General features: G+C 44.1%; 1 protein-coding gene across 3 annotated transcripts in view; it reads right to left on the bottom strand.

Moving 5' to 3' along the window:
- The window catches only part of ARMC8 (armadillo repeat containing 8), a 114864-nt gene that overhangs the window by 64858 nt on the left and 24252 nt on the right, over positions 1-25754 (bottom strand). For all 3 annotated transcript variants that reach the window (XM_073646533.1, XM_073646534.1, XM_073646535.1), the window contains exons 3-9: positions 23977-24048; positions 11952-12094; positions 11763-11860; positions 10024-10116; positions 9832-9912; positions 9392-9467; positions 5089-5179 (exon numbers count right to left, since the gene is read on the bottom strand). In XM_073646533.1, coding sequence (XP_073502634.1) covers positions 5089-5179; positions 9392-9467; positions 9832-9912; positions 10024-10116; positions 11763-11860; positions 11952-12094; positions 23977-24048 — 654 coding nt within the window. The remainder of the gene's footprint in view (positions 1-5088; positions 5180-9391; positions 9468-9831; positions 9913-10023; positions 10117-11762; positions 11861-11951; positions 12095-23976; positions 24049-25754) is intronic.

Genomic DNA, 25754 nt, shown 5'->3' with positions numbered 1-25754 from the left:
GCTTGAGCCACCAGTGCAGGGACCTCCTGGCTGACTATGTCAGCTCGAACTCCCTGTCGAGAGTAAAGGGGTTCCTGTCCCATGACTTGAGGATGGCTAGTTGGAGAGGCCTGAGGTGAAGTTGGGCAAATAGGACCGCTTCTATTGCCGCCTCCATCCTGCCAAGGACTCTCATGGCAAACCGGAGAGATCGAGGGGGTTTGCAGAGGAGGGTGCGAACTCCTAGATAGAGAGGCAGTGCCTTGTCCTTGGGAAGGAGCACTAGACCCCTGAAGGTGTTGAATAGCATTCCCAGGAAGGTCAGAGACTGACTCGGGGTTGGTGATGACTTTGAGTAGGTTGACTAACCAGCCCAGGCGACTCAGTGTCGATTGCGATTGAGACGCTGAGCTCGCAGTCCTTGGAGGTGGGAGCCTTGATAAGGAGATCGTCCAGGTATGGAACGACTACTATGCCTCTGGAGTGCAGGACGACCATGGTGGCTGCCATGACTTTGGTAAACACTCTGGGAGCCGTGGCGAGTCCGAACGGGAGAGCCACGAACTGGAAGTGGTCCTGGTCGATTGCGAACCTGAGAAATCTCTGGTGGGCGGGCGCAATTGGTATATGCAGGTATGCGTCTTGTACGTCTATGGAGGCGAGAAATTCTCCCTTCTCCATGGACGCAATGATGGACTGAAGGGACTCCATGCGGAAGTGCCGTACCCATACATATTTGTTGAGCTGTTTTAGGTCCAGTATGGGTCGTACGCCGCCTCCTTTCTTGGGGACTACAAATAAATTGGAGTAGAACCCTCGGCGGCCGTGGGGACCGGTACTATGACTCCTGCTTGAAGAAGCGAGGAGACCGCTTGGCTGGCGGCTTTTTGGGGAACAGAAGAAAGTCTGTTTGGTTGGAAGTGAACTCTATCTTGTATCCCGAAGACACTAGTTCCCTGACCCACCTGTCTTCTGTAATAGGCAGCCAGACTTGATGAAAGAGTAAAAGTCGGCCGCCTACGGGTGGGGTGTCTTAATGAGTCCGTGAGTCATGATGAGGAGGAAATCTGAGATTTTCCTCCTTTGGACTTTGACAGGCCTGCTTTTGACAGCCAGGTCTTGTCCAACTTTTGAGTCGACCGCGAGTTGTCCCTGCGTGGGGAGCGGTTGCTATTTTGTGCTGGACGCGAGACGGACCGGTCCGAAAGGATCGGAATCGAGTTTGGTTACGCTTTCTGTAAGTGTGTTTGGGTTTCAGTTGGGAGAGAGAGGTACTCATACCCCCGGTGGCATTGGATATCATCATGTCCAACTGTTCGCCAAAAAGTCGACCACTGAGGTACGGGAGGTGCGTGAGGAACTTCCTTGAGGCTGCGTCTTGCTTTCCATTCCCACAGCCAGAGGATACGCCGAATCGTGAGGCATTTGATGCTATCCCCGCTGCACCCCTTGCTGAATCCAGAGCTGCATGAAGCATGTAATCTGCTACAGCTGCAATTTGAACTGCTCGGTCCGACAGCTCAGGAGGAGATGCTTGGAGGCCAGCTTGTAAAATTTTTGGGGCCAAGCCAGGATGGCCTTGACAGCCCAAACTGAAACGAACGCGGGAACCAGGGAGGCCCCTGCGGCCTCGAAAATTGAACGAGCCCTGCGTTCCACCTGCCGGTCTGCTGCATCCCTGAGGGTTGAGCTATCTGGCAGTGAAAGGAGTGACTGTGGTGCTAGCCTAGAGACTGGGGGATCCACTTTGGGTGGATCTGTCCATTCCTTGGTGACCTCCTGTGGGAAGGGGTACCGCGCCTCCAGATATTTGCGTGTCTCCAGGGGCGGATCAGAAATGTCTAGCACCCGATGGATGGACGAGATTACGTCCTCAACTAGCACTGTATTGCTAGGGGGGGGGGGGGATTGGGATCAGGGACCCTTCAGTTTCCTTGTCAGAGACGGAATCATAGATGTCTTCCGAATCCTGTATATCGCTAAGGCATCTCCTGCTGGGTGAACCGGAGTGGAGGCCTTCTCTGGTCGAGGATCGCTGCGGAGATCTGCATAGTCTGTCCCTGATACTATACACACAAGCTCAAGCTGTATCGGCTCAGCTTTTAAGGAAGATGCATAAAACTATGGCTAAAAATTAATTTTTATTTCAAGTCTTAAAACCAACAATAACGAAAATTAAAAAGCAGAGACCTTCGGGTTCCATCCATCGAATATTACATGAAATATAAACAAAGAACACAACTCGGTCACAGACCTGAGTGAGGTTCCCAAAGTAGCACAAGTATATTACAGAGCCCCATAATTTACTTCATCAATTAAAAAAGGTGTGCCAGCAAAGAGATCTCCAAAACAGAAAGAAGAAGAATAGCTCTTGCTACTATGCCCAAATTATGGACTATTTCAAAATGCTGGATCTAATTGTCCCCCAAATGAATATGTAAAGTGCAAAGTGCATACATGAACGAAATCTCTGTTTTATATAGGGACAATAAGATACACTATGGTAAGCAATGAGTTAATGAGGGCTATGCATATATACTTACATGAGAAGGACTGGTATGACTGGTAGGGAACCTGCCCCGACGACGCCGTTTCGCAAGTGCTTCTTCCAAGGGGGCGCCATAGATTGTGACATCTGAGTGACCCATTCCTGTGTGGCATTAGAACCGAAGCATTGGCAGGGGCTTCTTGGGGCTCTGGCACAGTAGTCTGGATACAGTCCTGGTAGTGCAGGTACGTGCTGCCACTGGGGAGAGTATTACTGCAGGCAGTACAGAGTGCATAATAGCAGTCCTGCCTGGTTCTCTTGGACCTCGAGTCCATTGTGCAGAGGGCCCTCTATGCAGAGGAGATTATAAGAAATAATGGATTCATAGCAGAGGAGGAACTCCAGCTGTGATCTTACCCCACCAGTGTGCCCCTAGGTCCAGCGCCGAAGATCTACAATCCTGTGCCTCCACGGAGATTGGCAGGCCTGGTCTGTATCTGCTGACCGGTAGCTGCAGGGTTAATTCTTTATCCTGCAGCAGATAATGGCCGCCGGAGTGAAGTTTAAGGAAGAAGGGGGGGCGGAGAGCTGAAAAGGGCGTCAGTTGCTGTGTGAAATCGTGCCCTTTCAGCCTGGATCCGCTCCCTCTATGACACTGTAGAGTGTCATATTTGTCATCCGGGGGGCGGAGAGAAGGTGGTTAAATTAGATGCCTGATGCCCAAAGGGGCACCAGGTAGGTGCGGAAGTCCGGGAGGGGGCCAGATCTGAACCGGACCCCCCCCCGGATTTAAAGGCAGGATAGTGGTGGGGGTATAAGCGGAAGGGGGGCCCTGAGAAGAGTCCCCCTGAGGTACCATAGAGCTGGTGCTGCCGCAGAGACAGGGCGCAGGGAGGCCTGTGCCTGTGTTGTGCCATGCTAGCCTGCACTCCCACCGGCCCCGACAGGAGCCCGCAGCAGGGCTGGGGTCCCTGGATTCAGCTGCAGTGTGCTAGCTACTGGGAGCTGCAGAGTTCTGCCTCTACAGGCCCTACCTGAGGCGTTTCAGCCTAATGCCCCCAGGGGGGGATTAGGGAGGGTGCTGCTGTCACCATCAGGGGGCTTTAGCCTCGCCTCAACCTCAACCCAGAAACCCAAAGGAATTGGGAAGGAGGGGGGTCTCGACTTCGAACCAGGACCCGAGGGGCTGGGGAAGGAGCGACATGGGGAATAGCCATCTCGACTTCAACTGTGCACCCCGTAATAGGGGGCAGAGGAAGGAGCCATGCCGGGAGTCTCGCAGGAGACCCACTTTTCTTCATCTGTAATCCCGTCTGGAGAAAACGGAGTAAAAGTTTTAGGTGTGCCTCCCATGCGACACTAAGCAAAAACTGGAGAAGGCTGACGCCATCCAGGGGTGTATACTGAAGAGGAGGAGCCACGGTTAATCTTTTTCAGATTATGCATAGTGTCGCCTCCTAGTGGCCAGCAGCATAACACCCATGGTCCTGTGTCCCAGAATGAGGCGACAGAGTAACATACACACCTCCAGATACAGAGTCACATTCTCACGATCCCTGAAGGTCCCAGTCATCAGACTCCCAGCAATCAGTAATTTATCCCCAATTCTACACAATGGGGGATCACTTTGGATATTGTAAATACCCGTTTGACACACAAATGTAAAGTTTTACAAAGGTTGTCCCGTAATAAATTGACAGGTAAAAGAAATTGTGACAGGAGCTAAAAGTTCTGTACATGCTCTTAAAATCGGAAAATATATTTTTTCATTTGCACTGTACTGTATATTGTTGCACATTAACAGTAGGAAAAATGCACCAAATTGGTACATGTAATTTTTGGCAAGAGCATACTATGCAGATTTGTACGGGATCATGTTGTCAGCGACATCAGGCTTAAACCCGGCCATACACATTAGATGGCTGCTTGCTGACAGGTAGATTAGCCGACTGCGCCGAGCGCTCCTGTGTTCTCTATCAGAAAGCCGCCAACTGAACTGTTGGCCAGCAGCTTATCTTTTGGACAACAATGTGAATGGCAGTCCAAAAATCGGACATGTGTGATCCATTGGCCGGCCAGCTCCCCTATACATACTAGACTATCATCTGAAGCCACAGATATTGGCGAGATCGGCCAACAGTATAATGTGCATGGGGGACCTTTAAGGACCAAGTGTCCCTAGAAATGCCTGCTTAACAATAATCTTGCAGGGCCATCCGGCTGCGTTCATTCAATAAACGAGCTAAACGCTCATTCATCCAGCAAAATGATCTTTTGTGCTGCACAAAAGATAATAGTTCTCGGCGGTGCATCGTTCTGTGTACACAGGACTCGTGCTGTGGAGAACTATGGCAGTCTGTGAGCATGGAGTGATTTACTACAGATCGCTGGATGTGCATCATTCAGTGCAGTCTGCCTGTGTAAACAGACTATTAAACCACTAATGATCGGTAAACATTTACCCATCGGCGGTCAATGAGCGCTGCTGGTTGGTTTGTGTGAAGGACCTCAAGAGAAGCTGAATAAGACTGAGATTATGTATTTCAGTGCTCATTAGTCTTCAATTTTCTTAATTTACATTGCATGATAAAAAGATAATTCTGCATGTCAGCCATTATTACCATTTTGCGGCTGTTAGTTGCATCTCAATTGGTTTGTCCCGCTGTAACATCTTCACAAAAATCTGTGGTAAGAGCTCCCCATCGACCAATACTACAAAAAAGACAAACAAGAAAAAATACACAAATTACAAGGGCGATTGTCAGTGATCAAAACAATTGTGCATAGTTATTAAAGGCGTTTTCCACTTTTACAAAAATGGACCAAATGGTTCCTGAAATGTAAGACCGATAGTACTGGCCCTCCCCCGCTCAAGCGTCAGTAGATGCTACAGCTGAGCAAGGATTCGTCTCACAGCGGCCGTAGTTTTACACAACAGCCATTCAGATGGCTATGGAATTCATAGATGGCTCGAGTTTTCTAGAACGACACAATATGACAGTGATATGCAATAATGCTCACTTTAACCCCATAACGATCGCCGACATGTATTAAAGGGGCCTTATTCCCTCATTGCCGTTGTAAAGCGGCAATCAGGAATAAGGCTGTAGCCCCCTGAGTCGGAAAATCTCCGGGGTCTCAGCTACCTGGGGTAGCTGAGACCCTGGAAAACATGATCAGGGCCGGATTTTCCGGCCCCCGATCATGTGATTGCTGTTATTCAGTGAATGACGACTATAAAAAAAAAAATAATAATTGTTCCCACTGTTAAAATCATTTCTCTCTTCTGACATTATATACATGTCAGAGGAGACAGAAATTATGTTCCCCGTGCCTCCTTGGTACCATCGCCATCCCCTGGTCCCTCCTGCTCCATCCCTCCGCGTCGCCTTCCTAAAAAAAAAGAAAAAAAAAACGGTGGGCGCATGCGTAGTGCGTCCGCAGAGATCTGCAGGCCGGTACCCGGCAACAATGGGGAATTTTTCCTGTTGGTTCCTTTTGATCACTGTGGTAGACAGTAAATCAAATCCCCCTTTATCATCCCCTTAGATAAAAAAAGATATAAAAAGAAAAAAAATAAATAAATAATTTTTCTCATTCTTTGCAGTTAGGGATGGGGTTGTGTTGGGATTTTTTTCGCTTTTCTTTTGAAAATAACAAAAAAAACAAAGGACAATATGACAACTAGCGTTGAGCGCAAGTGCTCATTACTTGAGTTTGCATCGTGTGCTCGGGTATGCACCAAGTATCGCCGGTCCTCAAATTACATTCTCTAGTCCCTGCCCCGCATGTTTCGCAGCCGTTATACAGCCAAAAAAACACTGGAAAACCCCTAATGTTTATTTTGGGGGTGTCTAACAGCCGCAAAAAATGTGGGGCGGGGACTCTAACATGTCACTCGAGGACCCGCGATATTCGGTGCATACCCGAGCACCAGATGCAAACTCAAGTAATAAGAACTTGCGCCCAACACTAATGACGATGTATTCAATACGATGGGAGGGGTGTAGTTTCCAAAATGCGGTTAGTTGTGGGGGGTTTCTGCTGTACCTTAGGGGCCCGGAAAATGCGGCATGGTGCCCGCAATTTATTTCAGCCAATTTGCGTTCCAAAATTCTAATTTGCTTTGCTCCTTCAGCTCAGAGTCCTGCTATTTGTCCAAACAGAACTTTTTGACTACACGTGGGGTGTCACCACATTCATAAGAAAGTGGGTAACAAACCGTGGGGTCCACTTTTTGGTGTTACCTCTTGCAAAAGTGAAACCTTTTTGGACGAAAGCAAGATTTGTGTGAAAAAAAATGAACTTTTTCAATAGGACAACCTAAGGTTATCAAATTGTGTATCGTACCTGTGGGTTCAAAATGTTCACTATACACCTGGATAAAATCCTTCAGGGGTGTAGTTTCCAAAATGGGGTCACTTGTGGATGTTTTCCACTGTTAAGGCACATCAGCGGCTCACCAAACGCAACATGGTGTCCGCTCTAGATTCCAGCCAATTTTGCGTTCAAAAAGTCAAACAATGCTCCTTCCCTTCCGAGCCCTGCTGTGTGCCCAAACAGTACATTTCCCCCACACAACAATTTTTTTGGGCCATTTTCTCTTGTTACCCTTATAAAATAAAAAAAATTGGGTCTAAGGTAACATTTTAGTGAAAAAAAGTAAAATGTTCATTTTTTCCTTCTACATTGCTTCAGTTCCTGTGAAGCACATGAAGGGTTAAATAAACTTCTTGAATGTGGTTTTGAGCACCTTGAGGGGTGCGGTTTTTAGAATGGTGTCACTTCTGGGTATTTTCTGCCATAAAGGCCCCTAAAAGTGACTTCAAATGTGATGTGGTCCATAAAAAAAAAAAAAAAAATGGTTTTGTAAATTTTGTTGGAAAAATGAGAAATCGGTGGTGAACTTTTAACCCTAATAACTTCCTAAGAAAAAAACAAAAGTTTCAAAAACTGCTGATATAAAGTAGACATGTGGGAAATGTTATTTGTTAACTATTTTGTGTGACATATCTCTCTGATTTAAGGGCATAGAAACTAAAAGTTGAAAATTGTGACATTTTCCAGGTTTTCATTAAATTTACGATTTTTTCATTAATAAACACAAGTCATATCGAATAAATTTTACCACCATCGTGAAGTACAATATGTCACGAGAAAATAAAAACAATCTCAGAATCAGGGGGATCCGTTGAAGCGTTCCAGAGTAATTACCTCATAGTGACAGTGGTCAGAATAGTAAAATTTGGCTTAGTCACTAAGGTGAAAATTGGCTCTGTCCTTAAGGGGTTAAGTAACTATTTCTGTTGATTAAAAAGTGGCTATGTTTTATGCTTTAACCCCTTTTTTCTGTAACAAATTTTCATTTTAGCACTTTAAAAAGTGAATCTGTAAGTAGGCTCAACCTTCATAAGTAGGTCATAGGAAGCTGAATAAAATGATACCTTCATATCTGTGATCCGATGTCTTATTCCAGAGAAATCCACGTTTCTTAACATGTAAATGAGCTGTTAAGATCTATGGGTGAGACATAGATCTCCCCGAGAATCTGCCTCCAGAGATTATTTTAAATGAAAGGAGGCATTTACATAAGACATCGGATCGCAGATATCAAGGCATCATTTTATTCAGCTTCCTATGACCTCCATGTCCATTTAGACGGCTTAGGAGGGCTGATCCTACTGACAGATTCCCTTTAATTTTTTTCTCTTCTTCCAACTTTTTTTTATATTTCTGTAAGCATAGCCGTATGAGGGTTTGTATTTTGCTAGAAAAGTTGAATTCTTGAATGACACCATTCATTTGATTTTACCAATCAGTAGGATTACAGTAATAACATTTTTTCCCCACATGGAGCTAATTTTTTTTAATTTGGGGTTACGTACAATGTTTTGATAGCTTTACATTTCATTTTTTAGGGAGGTGTGGCGACTGAAAAACTTGAATTCTGCAGCTTTGATTTACTTTCTCTTCATAGCATTTACATAAGGGTTAATTCATTTTATAGTTTGATAGACCGGACTATTAAGAATGGGGTTATACCAAATATTTTTTTTATTCCTTTAGTTTTATTAGGGAAAAGAGGGGGTGATTAAAAATATATTTTTTAATTAACTTTTTTTTTTTTTTTTTTTTCTTCTTTAGTTTTTTTAGTCCCATTAGGGGTCATGAACATGTGATTATTTCATCATTTAATACTAATGTATTGCAGTATACAGTGAAAACGACGTTCCCCTGCTGGGCTTCACAGGAGGAGTAGGACGGAAGTCATGGGGGCATTCGTGACAACCTATCGGCACCCTGTTATCACGTCATGGTGGGCTGATGCGTCATTTAAATAAGTTTGTTAGTGATTAACAGCAGCAATTAAATGGTTAAACAGCAGCATTCAGCCTGAGCTCAGGTCACTGCTATAACAGACAGATGCTGGCTGTGTGACACTGCCAGGTATAGTGCAGGCCCAGCTCCTGAGCCCGCTCTATATAAGGTGACCAGATGTAGGACATACTATTCCGTTCTAGGTTGAGAAGGGGTTAACTGCAATATCATTTTTAGTTAGTAGCCACGTGCAAGAAATACCATGCCTAAGAAGTATGCGGCCAGCTTAAAGTCTGTGAACACTTGCTTAGTTGGGCATCTGATATGAACTACAATAGACATCCATGAATATTAGACTGTTGGGGGTCTGACCGCCTGTCAATCAGCTGTATGAAAGGGCACTTGGACACATGGCTTCTTCATGGCCAACATTTTAGTAGTGGCTGTGATAGGGACTGCATTATTGCCCCCTTCACTTCAATGATTGTGAGAAATACGTCCACATAGAATAATGCACACAAAAATATAAATATCTAGAGAAATGAAAACACTATGGAAATCTAAGTAAATGAAGGCTTGATTGTATGCAATGACACAATCACTTACCATTTACAAGGGTCATCGATACCTGGGGATTGTCAAATGCTAAAACTGAAAAGCACTTTAATGCTTGCATGCGGACCTAGGAGGAAACAAATTAGTTAAAAGTGAATATTTAGGGGTAAATGTGAAAAATGATTTATTTTCAACAGGAAAATTCTATTCCTTATTGGCTATACACTCCATGCACTTAAAAACCTTTTTTTTGGATAAATTCTTCTGGGTTTTAATTGAAGTTTCTAATCTAGAATTAAAGAATTGAGGATGAGACAATGGTTTAGTCTTCTGTTTAATCTCATGTGTCGGACAATGAGCTAGGTCAGATTTATATTGGCATCAGGTCCAGTAAGACATTACAAACATTTTTCTGCACACAATCCATCATCACCTAATAGAAGTAGTACTTTACGTCTGGAAACTTCTGTGATTAAAAGCCACTAACTTACTTTATATGACACTGATGTAAGCAGATGTGCAATATTTTGGACCACCCCATGATTAAACAAAATTGTCTGATGATCTGGAGCCTGTAACAAACAAAAGAGGCGTTCAGCCAATGTAATGCCTGAGCAACGCATTGCAACATAGTACAGCTTTCAATGACAAGGCCAAAAATGAAGAATGAAGGAGAACATTACTTTGCAGCAGTGAGCGAAGATCTGGCAGATGTATTCCTGTGAGTGCAAAGATCTGCTGAGCAACAACATAAGGTGTGGGATTACAGTAGCGTCCTAGGAGAGGAGGACACAATATGAAGATGCACCAGTGAGTAACACAATATAAACACACTGCATTACACAGCAGAACAATAAAGCCATGACCAGCGGTAGTTTGTATGGCTGCAGCAATTATTGCTAAAGGTGTTGTCACAACCTTTTACCTGATGGTCTAGTTTTAGAAGTGGCTACCAATGTGTGAAAGCTAACGATCTGTTCAGTAAAGGAACGTGGCATGGCACTCATACAAGTCTGGTTGTTGCCGCTCCACCCTATTTGAATGAATTAACGGTGTTATCCAGGACCATTTATTTTGTTTTACTACGGGCCTAAGAACTAATAGGTAGGTAGCTGCGCCCAATGCTGATCTCCACCATCGGAGCAGTCACAGAGCGCTCCTGCCGGCGATTCAGCGGCTTCCAGTTATGTCACACCAGCAAGAGCAGCAGCTTCTCTTCTGCTGATAGGGAGTGAATACAGACGTCAAGCTGATTGACAGCCGGTTCCCTGCTGCCTAACTGCGGGGAGCCAGCTGTCAACCAGCATGACGTTGGCAGTCATACCCCATCAACAGAGCAAAGAGGAAGAGCTGTTCTGTTGATATGGAGCAGCAGAATCGCCAGTAGGACCGGTCAGTGACTGCTCTGAGACTGATAGTTGCTAACTACCTGCTCTGCCTGCTAGTTTTTAGGCCCATAGAATACCAGAAGCATACTCACGTTTATGTACATTCCTACCCAGAGAAAGACACCCTACTAAAAGTCCCCGACAACACCTTTACACTGAGAATGGCTTTACTTTAAGCCAACGTCATCAGAAGTTTCTCTGATGATCCGCTCTTCAAATCACCTGACCGCTGCAGCCTATCACAGCCTACAGCGGTCCTCTGACTTCCCAATGGAGCAGGCAATCTTTCTGGAGCTAAAAGGAGAGTATGCTACGGTTTTAAATATTTTATAAATACATCCATGCCTTAAAAAAAAAAAAATTCTATATTAGACTTCCCCTCTAAAAACCGTAAAACTAATCTAACCCAAAAAACACAAAAAAACACGTGTAATTGAAATAAAAACACCCTGTTTATAGTATGGCAGCAAAGCTTTCCAAGTAAATGTTATGGACCATTTTACATAAAATAAGTAGGATTCTCTTGTGATTAGTGCAGACACTTACTTGAAACCCTTCAACAATATGTATTTGTTTCCTCTACTAAGTCATTTTATAACATGGCCTAGTTGGAGGAATAGCAGCAGTGGTGGGACATGGTACATGGTTGTCAGGAGACTTTTTGGTTCTTTTTTCTCTAAGAATTCATTTTTATGAACAGTGTTTGTGCTGCTGTAATTATGGGCAAAGAATCATAAAGGCACTGGGCCCCAAAAGATAAAAAAAAAGGAGACCAAATGTGCCTTCCATGATGGTCTAAATTCAGTGGCAATAGATGGTCAATGTTAATTTGTATTATATGTGATTACTTTTCAGCAACCATTTAACAACCCTGCAACAATAAAAAAAAAAATTAACAATTTTTAAAACATTCCTGCCTAACCTTGGAGATTATTTTTATAGAATTAACTGGAACACTAACATTTTCTCATCTGATTTGTACAAGGCCATTGCGGCCATGCTCGTACTGTGCTGGATAGAAGGGAAGCGCTTACTGTGTACAGGAGCTCCACTGGAGTGACAGGGCTGGTGAAAACCGTACGGAGACATCGCAAACAAGCTTCAATGAATCGGATGTCTGCTGACAGTAAGCCTGAAAAAGGCAGAGTAATGTGTATGTCAGAATGAGAAATGGCAGGCAGGTCAGTACAACATGAGCGAGCGGCAGAGTAGGTCACCACTACCTTGCAGAAGGGCTGGGATTATGTGGCAGTCTAGAAGGGATTTCACGTTGTTTTCTGTGCCCATAGACAGGCTGCCCAGGACCACAGCACACTCGCTCTTCAATTCTGTGCTTGATGTCTCTTGCTGGAGTAAATATAACAATCTGTCAAAGTAGATGATAATGTTAGATTGCAAAAAAAAAAAAAAAATAAATGAGCAAAGAAAAACAGGATCTCCCACAGTAAGAGTTTGTTTCCATGTTTGAGAGACCCCACTCTACCAGCTGCAGTTTGTAGATAAGATGTTGTTTACTCATCCTCCCCAGGTCCAGTATTGAATCTCTGCTGCTCCTGGTGTCACATCGTCAGTGCTGTAGCCAATCTGAGCTCAGCGGCTCGTGACAAGTCGAGATAAGTTAGTGGTATCAGCATGGTCAATGTGATGTAATAAACAACACTCCAGACTAGACACTGTTCAATCAGACGGCTGCAAAAGAGGCTCTCCAAAAAACTTCTCAAATAAAAGGGCAGACAGTATTTCTCGCGCGAGGATCGCATCACAATCCTCGGACTGGCCCGATACCTCTCCTGACCCGAGCGTGACAGCTGCATAGAAACACATCACACTAAGGTCAGGAGAGGTGTTGGGCCAGTCCGTGCACTGCAATGTGATCCTCGCACGAGAACTACAGCCGTCTGTCTGCGCCCCAAGGAGAATTTCCTAAAACGGTTTCTATGAGACAACTTGTCGTTTTTGACAACAAAAAAAACAACCTTGATGTGCACATACCTTAATATGGGTGTAAATATTAAGAGCTTACTGAAATATCTGGACAGAGTGAGATAAATGATGACACGAGCTCAGCATTCCCAACTGACTGGTAAAGAATGCTCAAAAATTACACAAAAGAATAAAACTGCTCTTCTATACACAGCTTTGGGGATGGTATTAACCATTTCAGGAGTCTGTGTACACACGCTTTGAATTCTAGGGGTTTATGCATAAAGACATAAAAACCATAAGGTCCTTAGAAGATCTTAAAATAAGGTGAATATAACTTCAGATGAAAACAATTCACCGGGAACAAAATTACACACTGTCAGGGTTTATTTACAAAAAATAAATAAGCAAAAAATGCAGAAAGTGTGAAAAATTAAGTACATCCCATGAATCAATTGCGTGTAGAACCAGCTTTAGAAGCAATAACTTGAAGTACCGTATTTTCGAACCATAAGACGCACCCCAAATTTTGGGGTGGAAAATGGGAAAAAAATGTATAAGATGGGGGTCCAACTTATAGTCCGAATAGGTCTCTTACCTGGGGGGCTGTGGAATGGGGGTCACAGGAGGCAGGGTCCCCCAGGAAGCCAGCAGAAGTGTAGCATTGCAAAAGGGCCCTGGGTGGGAGAAGGCAGTGCCCCAGCAGCAGGGGGTTGCGGTGGTGGTGGAGCGGCCTAGCAGGAAGCAAGGTCCCTCCCTCAGGAACGCGGCGGCAGGAGGGTTAGATTCTGTGGGCCCGGTGTCGGCAGTGAAGCAGAGCGCAGTGCACTGCTTTTCCGGCGGCCTTCTTCCAGAAGCCGTATGCCTACAGTAAAATGGTCGCCCGAGCCGACACATGCGCAGTATCGGATCTCGGCAGCCATTTCCATGAGGCCCACGGCTTCAGGAAGATGGCCGCTGGAGGCAGCGCATGCGCAGTTGAGATCTCAGCTGGGTCGATATCCCAGTCTGCGCATGCGGCTGCCAGGAAAGCTCTGCCTGACAACCGATACTGGGCCCATAGCATCGCACAGCTTCTGCCGCATTCGGCTTCCAGACGGAGGGACCCTGCTTCTTTGTGATCCCGCTCTACCACCACAGCAACTCCCCGGTTTCACACGTCCGTATATTTCCGGTACTGGAGATTTCTGTGTCAAGTGTGTCCGTGTGTGTCACACGTGTGGCAACTGTGTGCCGCATTAGGATCACACGTATTGGTGCTTGGGAATCAGTGTACAGGTAGCGGTGTTCCCAAGCGCTGGGTGCTGAACGCTGCCCTCATCATAGTTCCCTGACGGCGCTGCAATCAGCACCAGCAGGGACAATGATGAGGGTAGTAGTGTCTGCTCCCATGTTAACTGTACACTGATTTCAAAGCGCCAGTACGTGTCACACGGATGGTATCCATGTGCAGCACGTCTTTACACGGGCACATTCACTTGAATGAGTCCGTGTGATTCGTGCTGTTGTCCAAAAACGGACATGTCAGCATGTGGAGCACGCGGACACACAAGGAGATTCATTTGAATGGGACTGCGTGTGTCAGTGTCTCCGGCACGTGTGGAAACAAGTACTGGACACATGGAAGTGTGGAAGAGCCCTTCGGACCACAAGACACACCCACCATTTTCCTCCCAAATATGGGGGGGAGTGTGCGTCTTATGGTCCAGAAAATACGGTAAATGTTTTCTGTATAACTATCAGTCTCGCAAATCATTAGAGAGGAATTTTTGCCCACTCAAAGCATGACTGCTCCAGACCAGCAAACTGCCCAAATTTCTGCTTTTAGAGAGATGGGGACATTTGCTTATTAACAATTAATCAAAGGCATTTGATTAACAGCAGCTGGCTGCAACTCTCTTGCTCTTGATTCCTATAGAAGCAATAGGGGTGCACTTCATTTTTCACATATAACATCTGCATTTTAGCCTAGTTTTTGTTAAATGAATAAAACCACAATGTAATTTCTCCTGTGTTGTTGTTCCTGTGAGGTTGCATTTCCCCAATAGTAAGAGTTTCTAAGACCAGATTTTTTTATTATGTTGTGAAGTGCAAAACCAGAGAATTAAAAAAATTAAAAATGGTGTATTTAATTTCTCATGACTGTATATACAGTCCACTACATTAAAATTGCAACACCAAGAAGAAAAATTCAAGGGGTTATGGAAATCATAGGATGGATAGACACGTTTGTTTTTATCACTAAGTAAATTTTCATTTTCAATTTTGGAGTATGGAGTATGAGCGCCACGCACAGAAATCCCTGTATTTACGCCACTTGGCTGCTATCAACGAGGTTATTAAAGGGAATCTGTCAGCAGGTTTATGCTATATAATCTGAGGACAGCATGCGGTAGGGGTTAAAAAAAAAAAAAAAAACACAACAACACAGATTTGTCATATGTCAGGCTGTTTGCGGTTATTTTTTCTTACGCTGAAAGTTATATCACTTGGTGATAATCATTGCCTGGACTACAGCAGAACATACATGCCAAGTCCAACGCCGCCTCCTCCTGTGAGAAGCAGCTCACTGTCTACAGACAATGTAAATACAGAGCTTGGTGGGTGCAGGGTAAGCCTTCTTAGTTTTGCTGCATTCCTAAATCTAAAAACTCATCAAGATCCGCTGCTAGCAGCTCCCTTTGTAACTGCTGACCAATGATGTCCCAGATGTGCTCGATGGGAGACAAGTCAGGAGCCACTGCAGGTCAAGGTGGTACGTTTAGGCCTCACAGGCTGCTTAACCACGTCGCACCAGAGCCTGTTTTTGCCTTCGTATCCAGGCCAATTTTTTCAATTCTGACCACTGTCACTTTATGAAGTAATTACTCTGGAAAGCTTCAACGGATTCCCCTGATTCTGAGATTGTTTTTTCGTGACATATTGTACTTCATGATAGTGGTAAAATTTCTTCGATATCACTTGCGTTTACTTGCGAAAAAAAATCGGAAATTTGGTGAAAATTTTGAAAATTTTGCAATTTTCAAACTTTGAATTTTCATGCCCTTAAATCAGAGAGATATGTCACACAAAATAGTTAATAACATTTCCCACATGTCTACTTTACATCAGCACAATTTTGGAACCAAAATTTTTTTTTGTTAGGGAGCTATAAGGGTTAAAAATTTACAAAAACTTTTTTTTTTTTTTTTTTTTTTTTTAGGGACCACATCATATTTGAAGTCACTTTGAGGGGTCTTTATGACAGAAAATACCCAAAAGTGACACCATTCTAAAAACTGCACCCCTCAAGGTGCTCAAAACCACATTCAAGAACTTTATTAACCCTTCAGGTGCTTCACAGGAATTTTTGGAATGTGGAAGAAAAAAAATGAACATTAACTTTTTTCACAATAATGTTACTTTAGACCCAATTTTTTTTTATTTTCACAGGGGTAACAGGAAAAAATGGACCCCAAATTTTTTTGTGCAATTTCTCTTGAGCGTGCTGATACCCCATATGTGAGGGAAAACCACTGTTTGGGCACACTGCAGGGTTCGGAAGGGAAGGAGCGCCATTAGACTTTTTGAATGTAAAATTTGTCTGAATAATTAGCAGACGCCATGTTGCGTTTGGAGAGCTCCTGATGTGCCTAAACAGTGGAAACCCCCTACAAGTGACACCATTTTGGAAACTAGACCCCTTAGGGAACTTATCTAGATGTGTGGTGAGCACCTTTCACCCCCAGGTGCTTCACAGAAGTTTATAATATTGAGCTGTAAAAATACAATTTTCACATTTTTCCCACAAAAACGTTTTTCATCCCTTAATTTTGCATTATCATAAGGGTAACAGGAGAAATTGCACCATGAAATTTGTTGTGCAATTTCTCCTGAGTACGCCGATACCTCATATGTGGGGGAAAACCACTGCTTTGGTGTACAGCAGGGTTCGGAAGAGAAAGGAGCGCTATGTTGGCTGGGATAGGCAGCAGACACCATGTCACATTTGAAGAGTCGCTGACATGCCAAAACAGCAGAAACCCCCACAAGTGACCCCATTTTGTAAACTACACCTCTCAAGGAATTCATCTAGGGAAGTAGGGAGTATTTTTTAATGTATGCCATTAGGCAGTGAAGAAAACAATTATATTTTACCACAAAAAATGTTTTACCCTCAGATTTTACATTTTCACACAGGGCAATGGGTAAAAATGGTGCCGAAATGTGTCACACAATTTCTTCTAAAAGTGGCAATACCCCATATGTGGCTGTATCGTACCGCTCAGCCATACGGCGAGATCTGGGGGGGACGGAGTGCTATTTGACAATTGGAGAACAAATTATTGTAGAATAGGCATTTGGATTTGGGAGCACAAAACTTTCTGAATTTCTTTTGGGGGGCAAGGGCCATTTCGCTTTTCCAGAGCCTTTCTGCTACCAGCAACTTGGAATATTTTTGACAGATGACGGACCTGAATGGGGACTAGCTTTTTTTGAGGACTGAGTTGAAGCTTTTATTGGGAACATTTTACGTAATATTTATCCGGCGCTCTAGGCTGAGCACTTACATCGGGGTTTCCATCTAAATTTCCAAGTGATGTAATTCAGATGAAACCCCTGCGGGATCCATTCACTGTAATAAGGCAGCAGAGTTACTCTGGACTCCGTCTGGCCTCTGTTTAGCGGTGTCCTTTTTTTCAGAAGTGCACAAAACTGTGGCCAACCACACTTTTATGCACGCCTAAAAAAAACTGACACCGTGGGATCACAAGCCAGATGGCATCCACAGTGGCCTATATCTGTCTCATTACAGGGAATCTTCCGTCAGGGGTTTCTGGCTGAATCACGTATCTCAGAGATTTACACGGAAACTCTGGTGTAAGTGCTCAGCGCAGAGCGCAGGATAAATGTGAGCAGAGCCTTACTGCGATCTTTGGGAGACATAATAAACAAATCAGTAGCAGGTGAAGAATTGGTTTTATTTATTTTTTACGTCGTTCCTCGTGTGATATCACGGATTAGATTACTTTATTCTTCGGGTCGGTGCGATTACAGAGATACCAGATTTATATCGGGTTTTTATGATTGACAGCTGTCACACACTAAGACGCTTTTTTTTGCAAAATCTAGTTTTTGCATCACCATATTTTGAGAGCTATAATTTTTCCATATTTCGGCCGACAGTCATGTGACTGCTTGTTTTTTTGCGGAACAAGATGACGTTTTCAGCGGTACCATTTTTTTTTCTATTTTGTTTTTTGATCGCATTTTTTTCCACTTTGTTTGGCGATATGATGAAAAAGCATATTTTTTTGCTCCGTTTTTTATTTATTTTTATTACGGTGTGCACAGAAGGAGTTACTTAGTGTGACAGTTTTATAGCTCGGGTTGTTTCGGACGCGGCGATACCAAATATGTGTACTTTTTTTGGTTTTGTAAAAATATGCGGAATTATTGGTTTAATATTTTATTTATTTTAATTTTATTTATTTTTTTTTAACAGTTTGAAAACTTTTTTTTTTTTACATTTTCACTTAGTCCCTGTATGGGACATTAATTTTTATTTTTCTGATCACTGATTTCATGTAATGTAATAGACATGTATTACACTACATGAGATCTTCGCTAAATGTTTCACAGTCAGTCTCCTGCCTGGCTTCAGCTGCAGGCTGAGCCAGGCAGGACACCATATATGGCAGAGCTGGAGGCGGTCATGTGACCTCCAGCTGCCATAGCAACCTCAGGTCCTGGAAGCTATCAGGGGTCGTCGGAGAGGTAAGTAAGACGACCCCCTCTCCTCATTCTATCTTCTATATGCCGCGATCACCATAGATCGCGGCATATAGAACATAGCAAAGGGTTAACATCACTGGGACCTGATCCAATAAGGTCCCGATGATGTCCCCTGTCAGAGCTAACGCTCTGCACCGGAATCACAGCGCTTGCAGGACGCTGGGGGTCCTGAGCGCTGCGAGACCACCCACCGTTTTTAAACGTTGGCGCTGCAGAGCCCAGCAAGCGCCGACGTTTATCTACAGTGGGCGGTCGGGAACCGGTTAAAGTAGAACAATGCAATATGCAACCTGGAGTTGTCGTATTGAAGAGTGACTACTAGCCCACTTTGAAGAAGTGGCCATATCAATGGTTCCATGATTAATCCATTCTATATGGCAAGTGAAATTGGATATCATAGGTCATACCTAAGGGATAAGTGTGTACACAAACCATCGAATGGCGTTAAAAGGGCATTAGGCTACGAGTCGGGAATACAGCTAAAGGATTTCCAATAACCTCACACCACTGCTCTCAAAGGCTATAATGGTGCAGCGCAAGATGGCAATGGAGGCCTATCCTCTTCAGTGACAAGCTCCACTTTGGTCTTAGAATGATAGCTGGAGATTAGTTTGGAGTAGTGTTGAGCGATACCTTCCGATATCAGGAAATATCGGATCGGATTGGATCGGGCCGATACCCAAAAAGTATCGGATATCGCCGATTCCGATACCGGAAACCAATGCAAGTCAATGGGACACAAATATCGGAATGAAAATAAACTCTTTCTTTCCTTGTAGGTTAATTCTACATGAAGGAAAACAACTAACAATAATGTAGAATGTATTGGGGGAGGTGGTTTCCCAAATCGATGGGAACAGTGCTCAAAGTGAAACATGAAAAGCCGGCAATTCAGCAGCGGCATACACCGGTACCCGACAATTTAGAACAGAAAGAATAGAGCTTCACACATAGATTAGATAGATAGAAACAAGTCAGTCACATATATATGAAGTACAGTGACAGTGTTGCTTACTGTACTTGTCATTTAGTGTTAAAATAAAGGATTTATTAAAAAAAAAAAAATGGCGTGAGGTTCCCCGTAATTTTAGTCTCTAGCGGAGGTTAAGCAGACGGCTGGGACAGATGTTTGAAGCCTGGGAAGGGGGTAATACCCACGGAGCTTCCCAGGCTACTAATATGAGCCCCCAGCTGAATACCTAGCCTTTACTAGCTATTAAAATGGGGGACCCCCCCCCAAAAAAAATGACGTGGGGTCCCCCCTATTTTAATAGCTAGCAAAGGCTAGGCAGACAGCTGGGGGCTGATATTAATAGCCCAGGAAGGGTGCCATGAATATTGGCCCCCTCCCAGGCTAGAAACACCAGCAGTCAGCCGCCCCAGAAATGGCGCATCCATAGGATGCGCCAATTCTGGCACTTAGCCTCGCTCTTCCCACTGCCCTGTAGCGGTGGCAGTGGGGTAATAGGGCTGGGGTTGATGTCAGCTTATAATGCCAGCTGACATCAAGCCCAGGTTAGTAATGGAGAGGCGTCTATAAGACACCCCCATTACTAACCCCATCCAGATGAGCCGACAATGAACTCAGCTCACCTCATGCACGTCACTGACAGAGTGGGAGAATTCTCCTGCGCATGCGGTGAGCGTGAGAGACTCGGCTCATCTGGATGCCGTCACAGCCTGACACTGAGGAGCGCAAGCATGCCTGCGCTTCAGTGTCTGCCTGCGGCATGACAGGCTGGATGGCAGCTTTCTGCTACGATCCAGCCTGTCACGTGAATGTAGCAGAGCTGGAGCGGTCCTGGGAACCATGGAAAGGTAAGGATGATGTTGCATTATTATTTTACTTTTATTGCAGTAGATCGTGGGCTTCAGCAGGAATGGGCGTGACAGTAGGTATGGTTTAATTTAGAACAATAAAGAATTGTGTGTTTATTTCAATTAAAGGACTTTATTCTGGGTGTTTGTGCTTTTTTTTAACTTTGACTATGGGGTTAGTAATGGGGTGTGTCTTATAGACGCCTCTCCATTACTAACCTGGGCTTGATGTCAGCTGGCATTATAAGCTGACATCAACCCCAGCCCTATTACCCCACTGCCACCACTACAGGGCAGTGGGAAGAGCGAGACTAAGTGCCAGAATTGGCGCATCCTATGGATGCGCCATTTCTGGGGCGGCTGACGGCTGGTGTTTCTAGCCTGGGAGGGGGCCAATATTCATGGCACCCTTCCTGGGCTATTAATATCAGCCCCCAGCTGTCTGCCTAGCCTTTGCTAGCTATTAAAATAGGGGGGACCCCACGTCATTTTTTTGGGGGGTCCCCCATTTTAATAGCTAGTAAAGGCTAGATATTCAGCTGGAGGCTGATATTAGTAGCCTGGGAAGCTCCGTGGGTATTACCCCCTTCCCAGGCTTCAAACATCTGCCCCAGCCGTCTGCTTAACCTCCGCTAGAGACTAAAATTACGGGAAACCCCCACGCCAATTTTTTTTTTTAATAAATCCTTTACTTTAACACTAAATGACAAGTACAGTAACCAACACTGTCACTGTACTTCAAATATATGTGACTGACATGTTTCTATCTAATCTATGTGTGAAGCTCTATTCTTTCTGTTCTAAATTGTCGGATACCGGTATATGCCGCTGATGAATTGCCGGCTTTTCATGTTTCACTGTGAGCACAGTTCCCATCGATTTGGGCAACCACTGTAATGCCACAACCACCATGGCTGTGGCATTAACGTCTTAAAAAAATATTAATTCCTGCTATTCCATTTAATTGTAATGTAAGGGAGATAATGTAATGTCAGCGCTTGAGCAGGAGAATTCTCCCACGCTGGGATGGCATTCTGATGACAGGCTGGATCGCAGCTGAGCGCTGCCATCCAGCTTGTCATCCTTCAGAGACACTGCAGAGCGCAGGCATTATGTGAACTTCCGATTCCGGTATTCGATATTGTAAAAGTATCGGAACTCAGATACTGAAATATCGGGTATCGACCGATATTCGCTGTATCGGAATGCTCAACACTAGTCTGGAGACCACGTGGGCAACAACACAAAGAGGCCTTCATGAGGGAATGCAACACTGGTCCTACTTCTGGCATTATGGTGTGTGATGACAAAATGTATGGTAGCCGGACCTTTGTTGCTTCCAGGTACAACTGTTCAGCATTACATTGATTTGCTGGTGGAATCAGTGGTATGGCAATTTTCCAACGTTTTCAAGAGCCATTTTTCAACCAGCAAACGCCAAGCTGCATGTTCTTGTGCTACTATGAGCAGCCTGCGTGGCCTAAACATGCTATGATGGACTGCAGTGGCTCCACCAAGCTGGCAACAGAAAAGAGCCGTCAGCAGCGATCTTGATAATTTTTGGGGCCAAAAAATTCAAACAACAATTTATAACCTTATTGACAGCAACCAAAGCGTGCAAGAGCCTGGTGCTCATACTCTATACTGAAAAGGTTTCCAAAATGTAGTTTACATTATCTGCACATAATTAACATATCTATCGATCCTGTGATTTGCATAAATCCACTTCTTTTCCTTCTTCGTGTTGCAATTTCAAAGCTGAGGAGTGTATATACCCCCACACACAATCAGGCTATGTGCCCATGATGCAAAAATGCTCCGGATTTTTTCCTGAGCGTTTCTGCATCTCCCTGGCAGAAAAAAAAGCATGCGGATTGTACATGCGTTTTTCCTGCCAGGGACATGCGGAAGTGAAGCGTTCTTCACATGCATTTCCGCATGCGCGTTGACAAGCGCTTTCCAAGTGATTTTAGCATCACTTGGAAAGTGCTTGACAACTTGGTCACACTATATAAATCCATGCAACCGGCATGGATTTATATAGTGTAACCGTAAAGAATGGTAAAAAATAAAAAAATAAATCTATACTTACCTTCTGATGGCCCCTGGAGTCTTTATTCGATCCGTCCTAGCTTGCCGGCAGATCGCGGTACACTGAAGGACCTGCCGTCACATGACTAGGATGTCAGCGCAGGTCCTTCAGTCCACCGCGATCTGCCGGTAAGCGAAGACAAGCACACCGGGGGCCATCAGAAGGCAAGTATAATATTTATTTTTTATTGTATTTTTTATTTTTTTTACAGGTACTATGGTACCCGGGTCTGGAGGAGAGTCTCCTGTCCTCCACACCCGGGTACCATCCGCACATTGAAACGCATGGATTCCGCATGTATAGATGCAGTGATGCGTAATCCATGCGTTCCAATGCAAGTCAATGACGGCGAAAACGCAGCGCTTCCGCAAAATAATTGGTAGTGCTGCGTATTTTTCCGCAATGATAATCCGCAGCGGAAATTTCAGCACCATATGCACAGCACATGCGGATTATCATTGGGGAACATGGCAGGCCTTCTACCAAGCATTTTTTAAGCGTTTCTGCAGCGGAATTGCTGCTGCAGAAACGCTTAAAAAGCGCATCGTGGGTACACAGCCTTACTACAAGCACTTGTATAGACTTTAAATCAAGGTATTTTGTGATGACGTTCCCTTAAAAGGAATCTGTCATCAGGTTTTTGGTATGTAATCTGAAGACAGGAGAAGATAAAGGCTGAAACACAGAATTCAGGGATGTGTCACTTGTCACAGTGAGTGCTGCTGTTTACTAACTGTGAAGGATTCATCACTAAGTGATTAACATTGACTAGTCCAGCAACCAAGCACCTCACTGTCTATGGACATTGTATATACAGAGCCTGGTGTGGGAGGGATTAACTTCCTCAGCTCTGCTTCATTCTAAATCAGTTTTTAGCTGGTGTCAAAACTTCTGCACCCAGTGAACTAAGTGATATATCGATGGATTCAGCTTCTCTTTGTCTACATTACGCTGCTCGCAGATGAAGTAGCAAAAATCTGCTGACAGATTCCCTTTAAGTCTAGGGGCCCAGTTCATTACTGCAATTGTGCCTATTTTTTGTAGTTTTTCATTTAAGCTGTTAATTGATTTGCACCATATTCTTTTAAGTTGTGTCTATTATGAAGTCCATTTTCTACCTGTTCACTTTTTTTTTTTGTTTTGTTTGGAGGTTTGGTTTTTGTTATCCAGAGGTTTGCGGCGGATTCATCATTTGCGACTGTTTGCAACTTTTTAATGTATTCCAGTCCCTTCCTGGAATTATTTTTTGCAAACCTTAGTGTTGTATGCAACGTTGTAAAGGATTGTACGACTTTTTATGCTAAAAAAGGAAGCAAAAAAAGTAAATAAAAGTCATTAACCCGCGTGTCATTTTGCAGAATTTAATGTAAAAATAGCATCAAGCAAGTCACTTAAAAACTCCAAATTATGAACTAAAGCCGAGGACTCCACAGCAAGGTTTCCTTTTTAAAAAAAACAAAAGAAAATACTGAAGTTTTCTTATATCCTCATGTAAGCTCACACATCTCACTCCGAAAAGGAACATCATCTTATCAAATAAAAAATTACCCTCAGAAGTTGCCAGTCAGCGCTAACTTTCTGCCAGGTAGGGTAGGGTACAAAAAAAAAAAAAAAAAAAACACAAAAGCACAAGACTATACCTTGGCACTGCACCCAAAACTATCAAGTTGGCTTTTTGCTTGTTGTTTCCAATAACGGCATTCTTCATATCTCTGTAAATATAAATACAGGATTAGCAATAATGGGAGAAAAGTGCGAAAAAGCTGCTCCTGAGAACAGAGCACAGCACAGCTGAATGTATCTGAAAACAGGCAAGATCAAAATATATAGCAACCCCACCTTATTTTAACCCCTCCAGACACTTTTTGGCAGCGTTTTTCATTATTAATGCATTTGTATCCCTGCCTTTTCTGGCTGCTATTATTGTTGCAGTTTGACCATAACGAGCCATGTGATTTATAGATTTTGTGAATCCAAGATTCCTAATACAATCATATTTTTTGAAGTCAAGAAAGCACATAAAGCTTCAAAAACACATTGCACGTTAATACATGCATGGAGAGAAGGAATGCAAAAAAAGAAAAAAAAATTACAACATTAAGTCTACAAGACAGAAGGTGGAAAATAACATCATACATAGCATATGCTGTAATTATAGGCCGTAAAAGAACGCCACCATAAAAACAAAACAAAACTGTAAATCGCTATAAAAAACTCAGCATAACTCGAAGGAATTGCATTAAGATTGGCAATAATCACTTGTCCACCCGATGGGTGATAACTAGAGACGAGCAGGTCGCTTTGCACAACTACAGTTCACGGTCCAGGTCATTGTCCTCTGGCAGAGAACAGAATTTCCTGAGCTTCCGGGTTCCATGATGCGGTGTTCGATTTGCTGGCCTGGCATAATATCTGTGCACCATGTGGCGCACAGGACATGACACGCCAGCACAGCAAATCATAAGAGGAGACGGATCTAGGATGTTCAGGAAATTCACGACCAGAAAGCACTGACCTGAACTGTGGGCCGGGGGTTTCACCAAGCGATCTGCTCATCTCTAGTGGTATTTGATTTCTGGGGGTCCCTCCACTGCTAATTACAAGAATGGTGGAAAAGCCAAGCACAGCCCTTGTCATCTTTATGATCCTCATAGACAATGAATGAAATGTATAACCACTAGGCCAAATGAGGGACACAGAACCGGATTCATGTCATGGATGGGGGTCCCAGCCCTGTATGGAATTGGAGGAAAGTTAACCCTCTGACAATATGGAGCCACTGAAGATCAGAGGAAGGGGGTGCAGAGAAGATTATGTTGAATCTGCACCCCTGGCTGTTGGGGGGGGGGGGGGGTTAATGGAGACAGCGACTGTGACCTGGACCCAAAATCATAGCCCCAGCACCGCTCAGCTCCTGCAGCACTCGCTGAGGTTTGAGCTGTTACAGCCAATCATGGTGCTCAGCATCTCCGCTCTCCCTCCTACGCTGCCCGCTCCACCAATGACTGCAGATGGGATGGAGCAAAAATGGAATTTTTGATTTTGTTAAAAATAAAAATCGTGCCGACCTCCAAAAGGCGAATTAATAGGATTAATCGCCCAGCCCTAGACAGAGGAGTAGACTTTTACAGTTGAGCACAGAGACAGTGACAGAAGAATAAAGATTTAGCTCTCAAAGTCCTACATGTCTATATATGCGATTTGCGGGGTTAAAAGGCTTGCCCAGTACTTTTAAAAATATGCCAATGTGTTTTAATGATAAATAGAAGCTTCTTTCTAATTACCTCCTGGTGCTGTTTCTGCCTGTGAGTGGCGCTATCGCTGGCCGCTCACAGGCATCACGTGACAAGTGAGGCGTGACTCAGCACTGGGGTCCCCGCGGTGGCTGCTGGGTTGTGGGCAGGGTTACCCCCAGCAT

Source organism: Phyllobates terribilis, unplaced genomic scaffold, assembly GCF_046119375.1.
Source record: "Phyllobates terribilis strain yellow unplaced genomic scaffold, ASM4611937v1 Scaffold_9__5_contigs__length_417890890, whole genome shotgun sequence".
Classification (NCBI taxonomy): Eukaryota; Metazoa; Chordata; class Amphibia; order Anura; family Dendrobatidae; genus Phyllobates; species Phyllobates terribilis.
The sequence above is the reverse complement of the archived record's forward strand: the minus strand, read 5'-3'. Positions and strand labels throughout refer to the sequence as shown.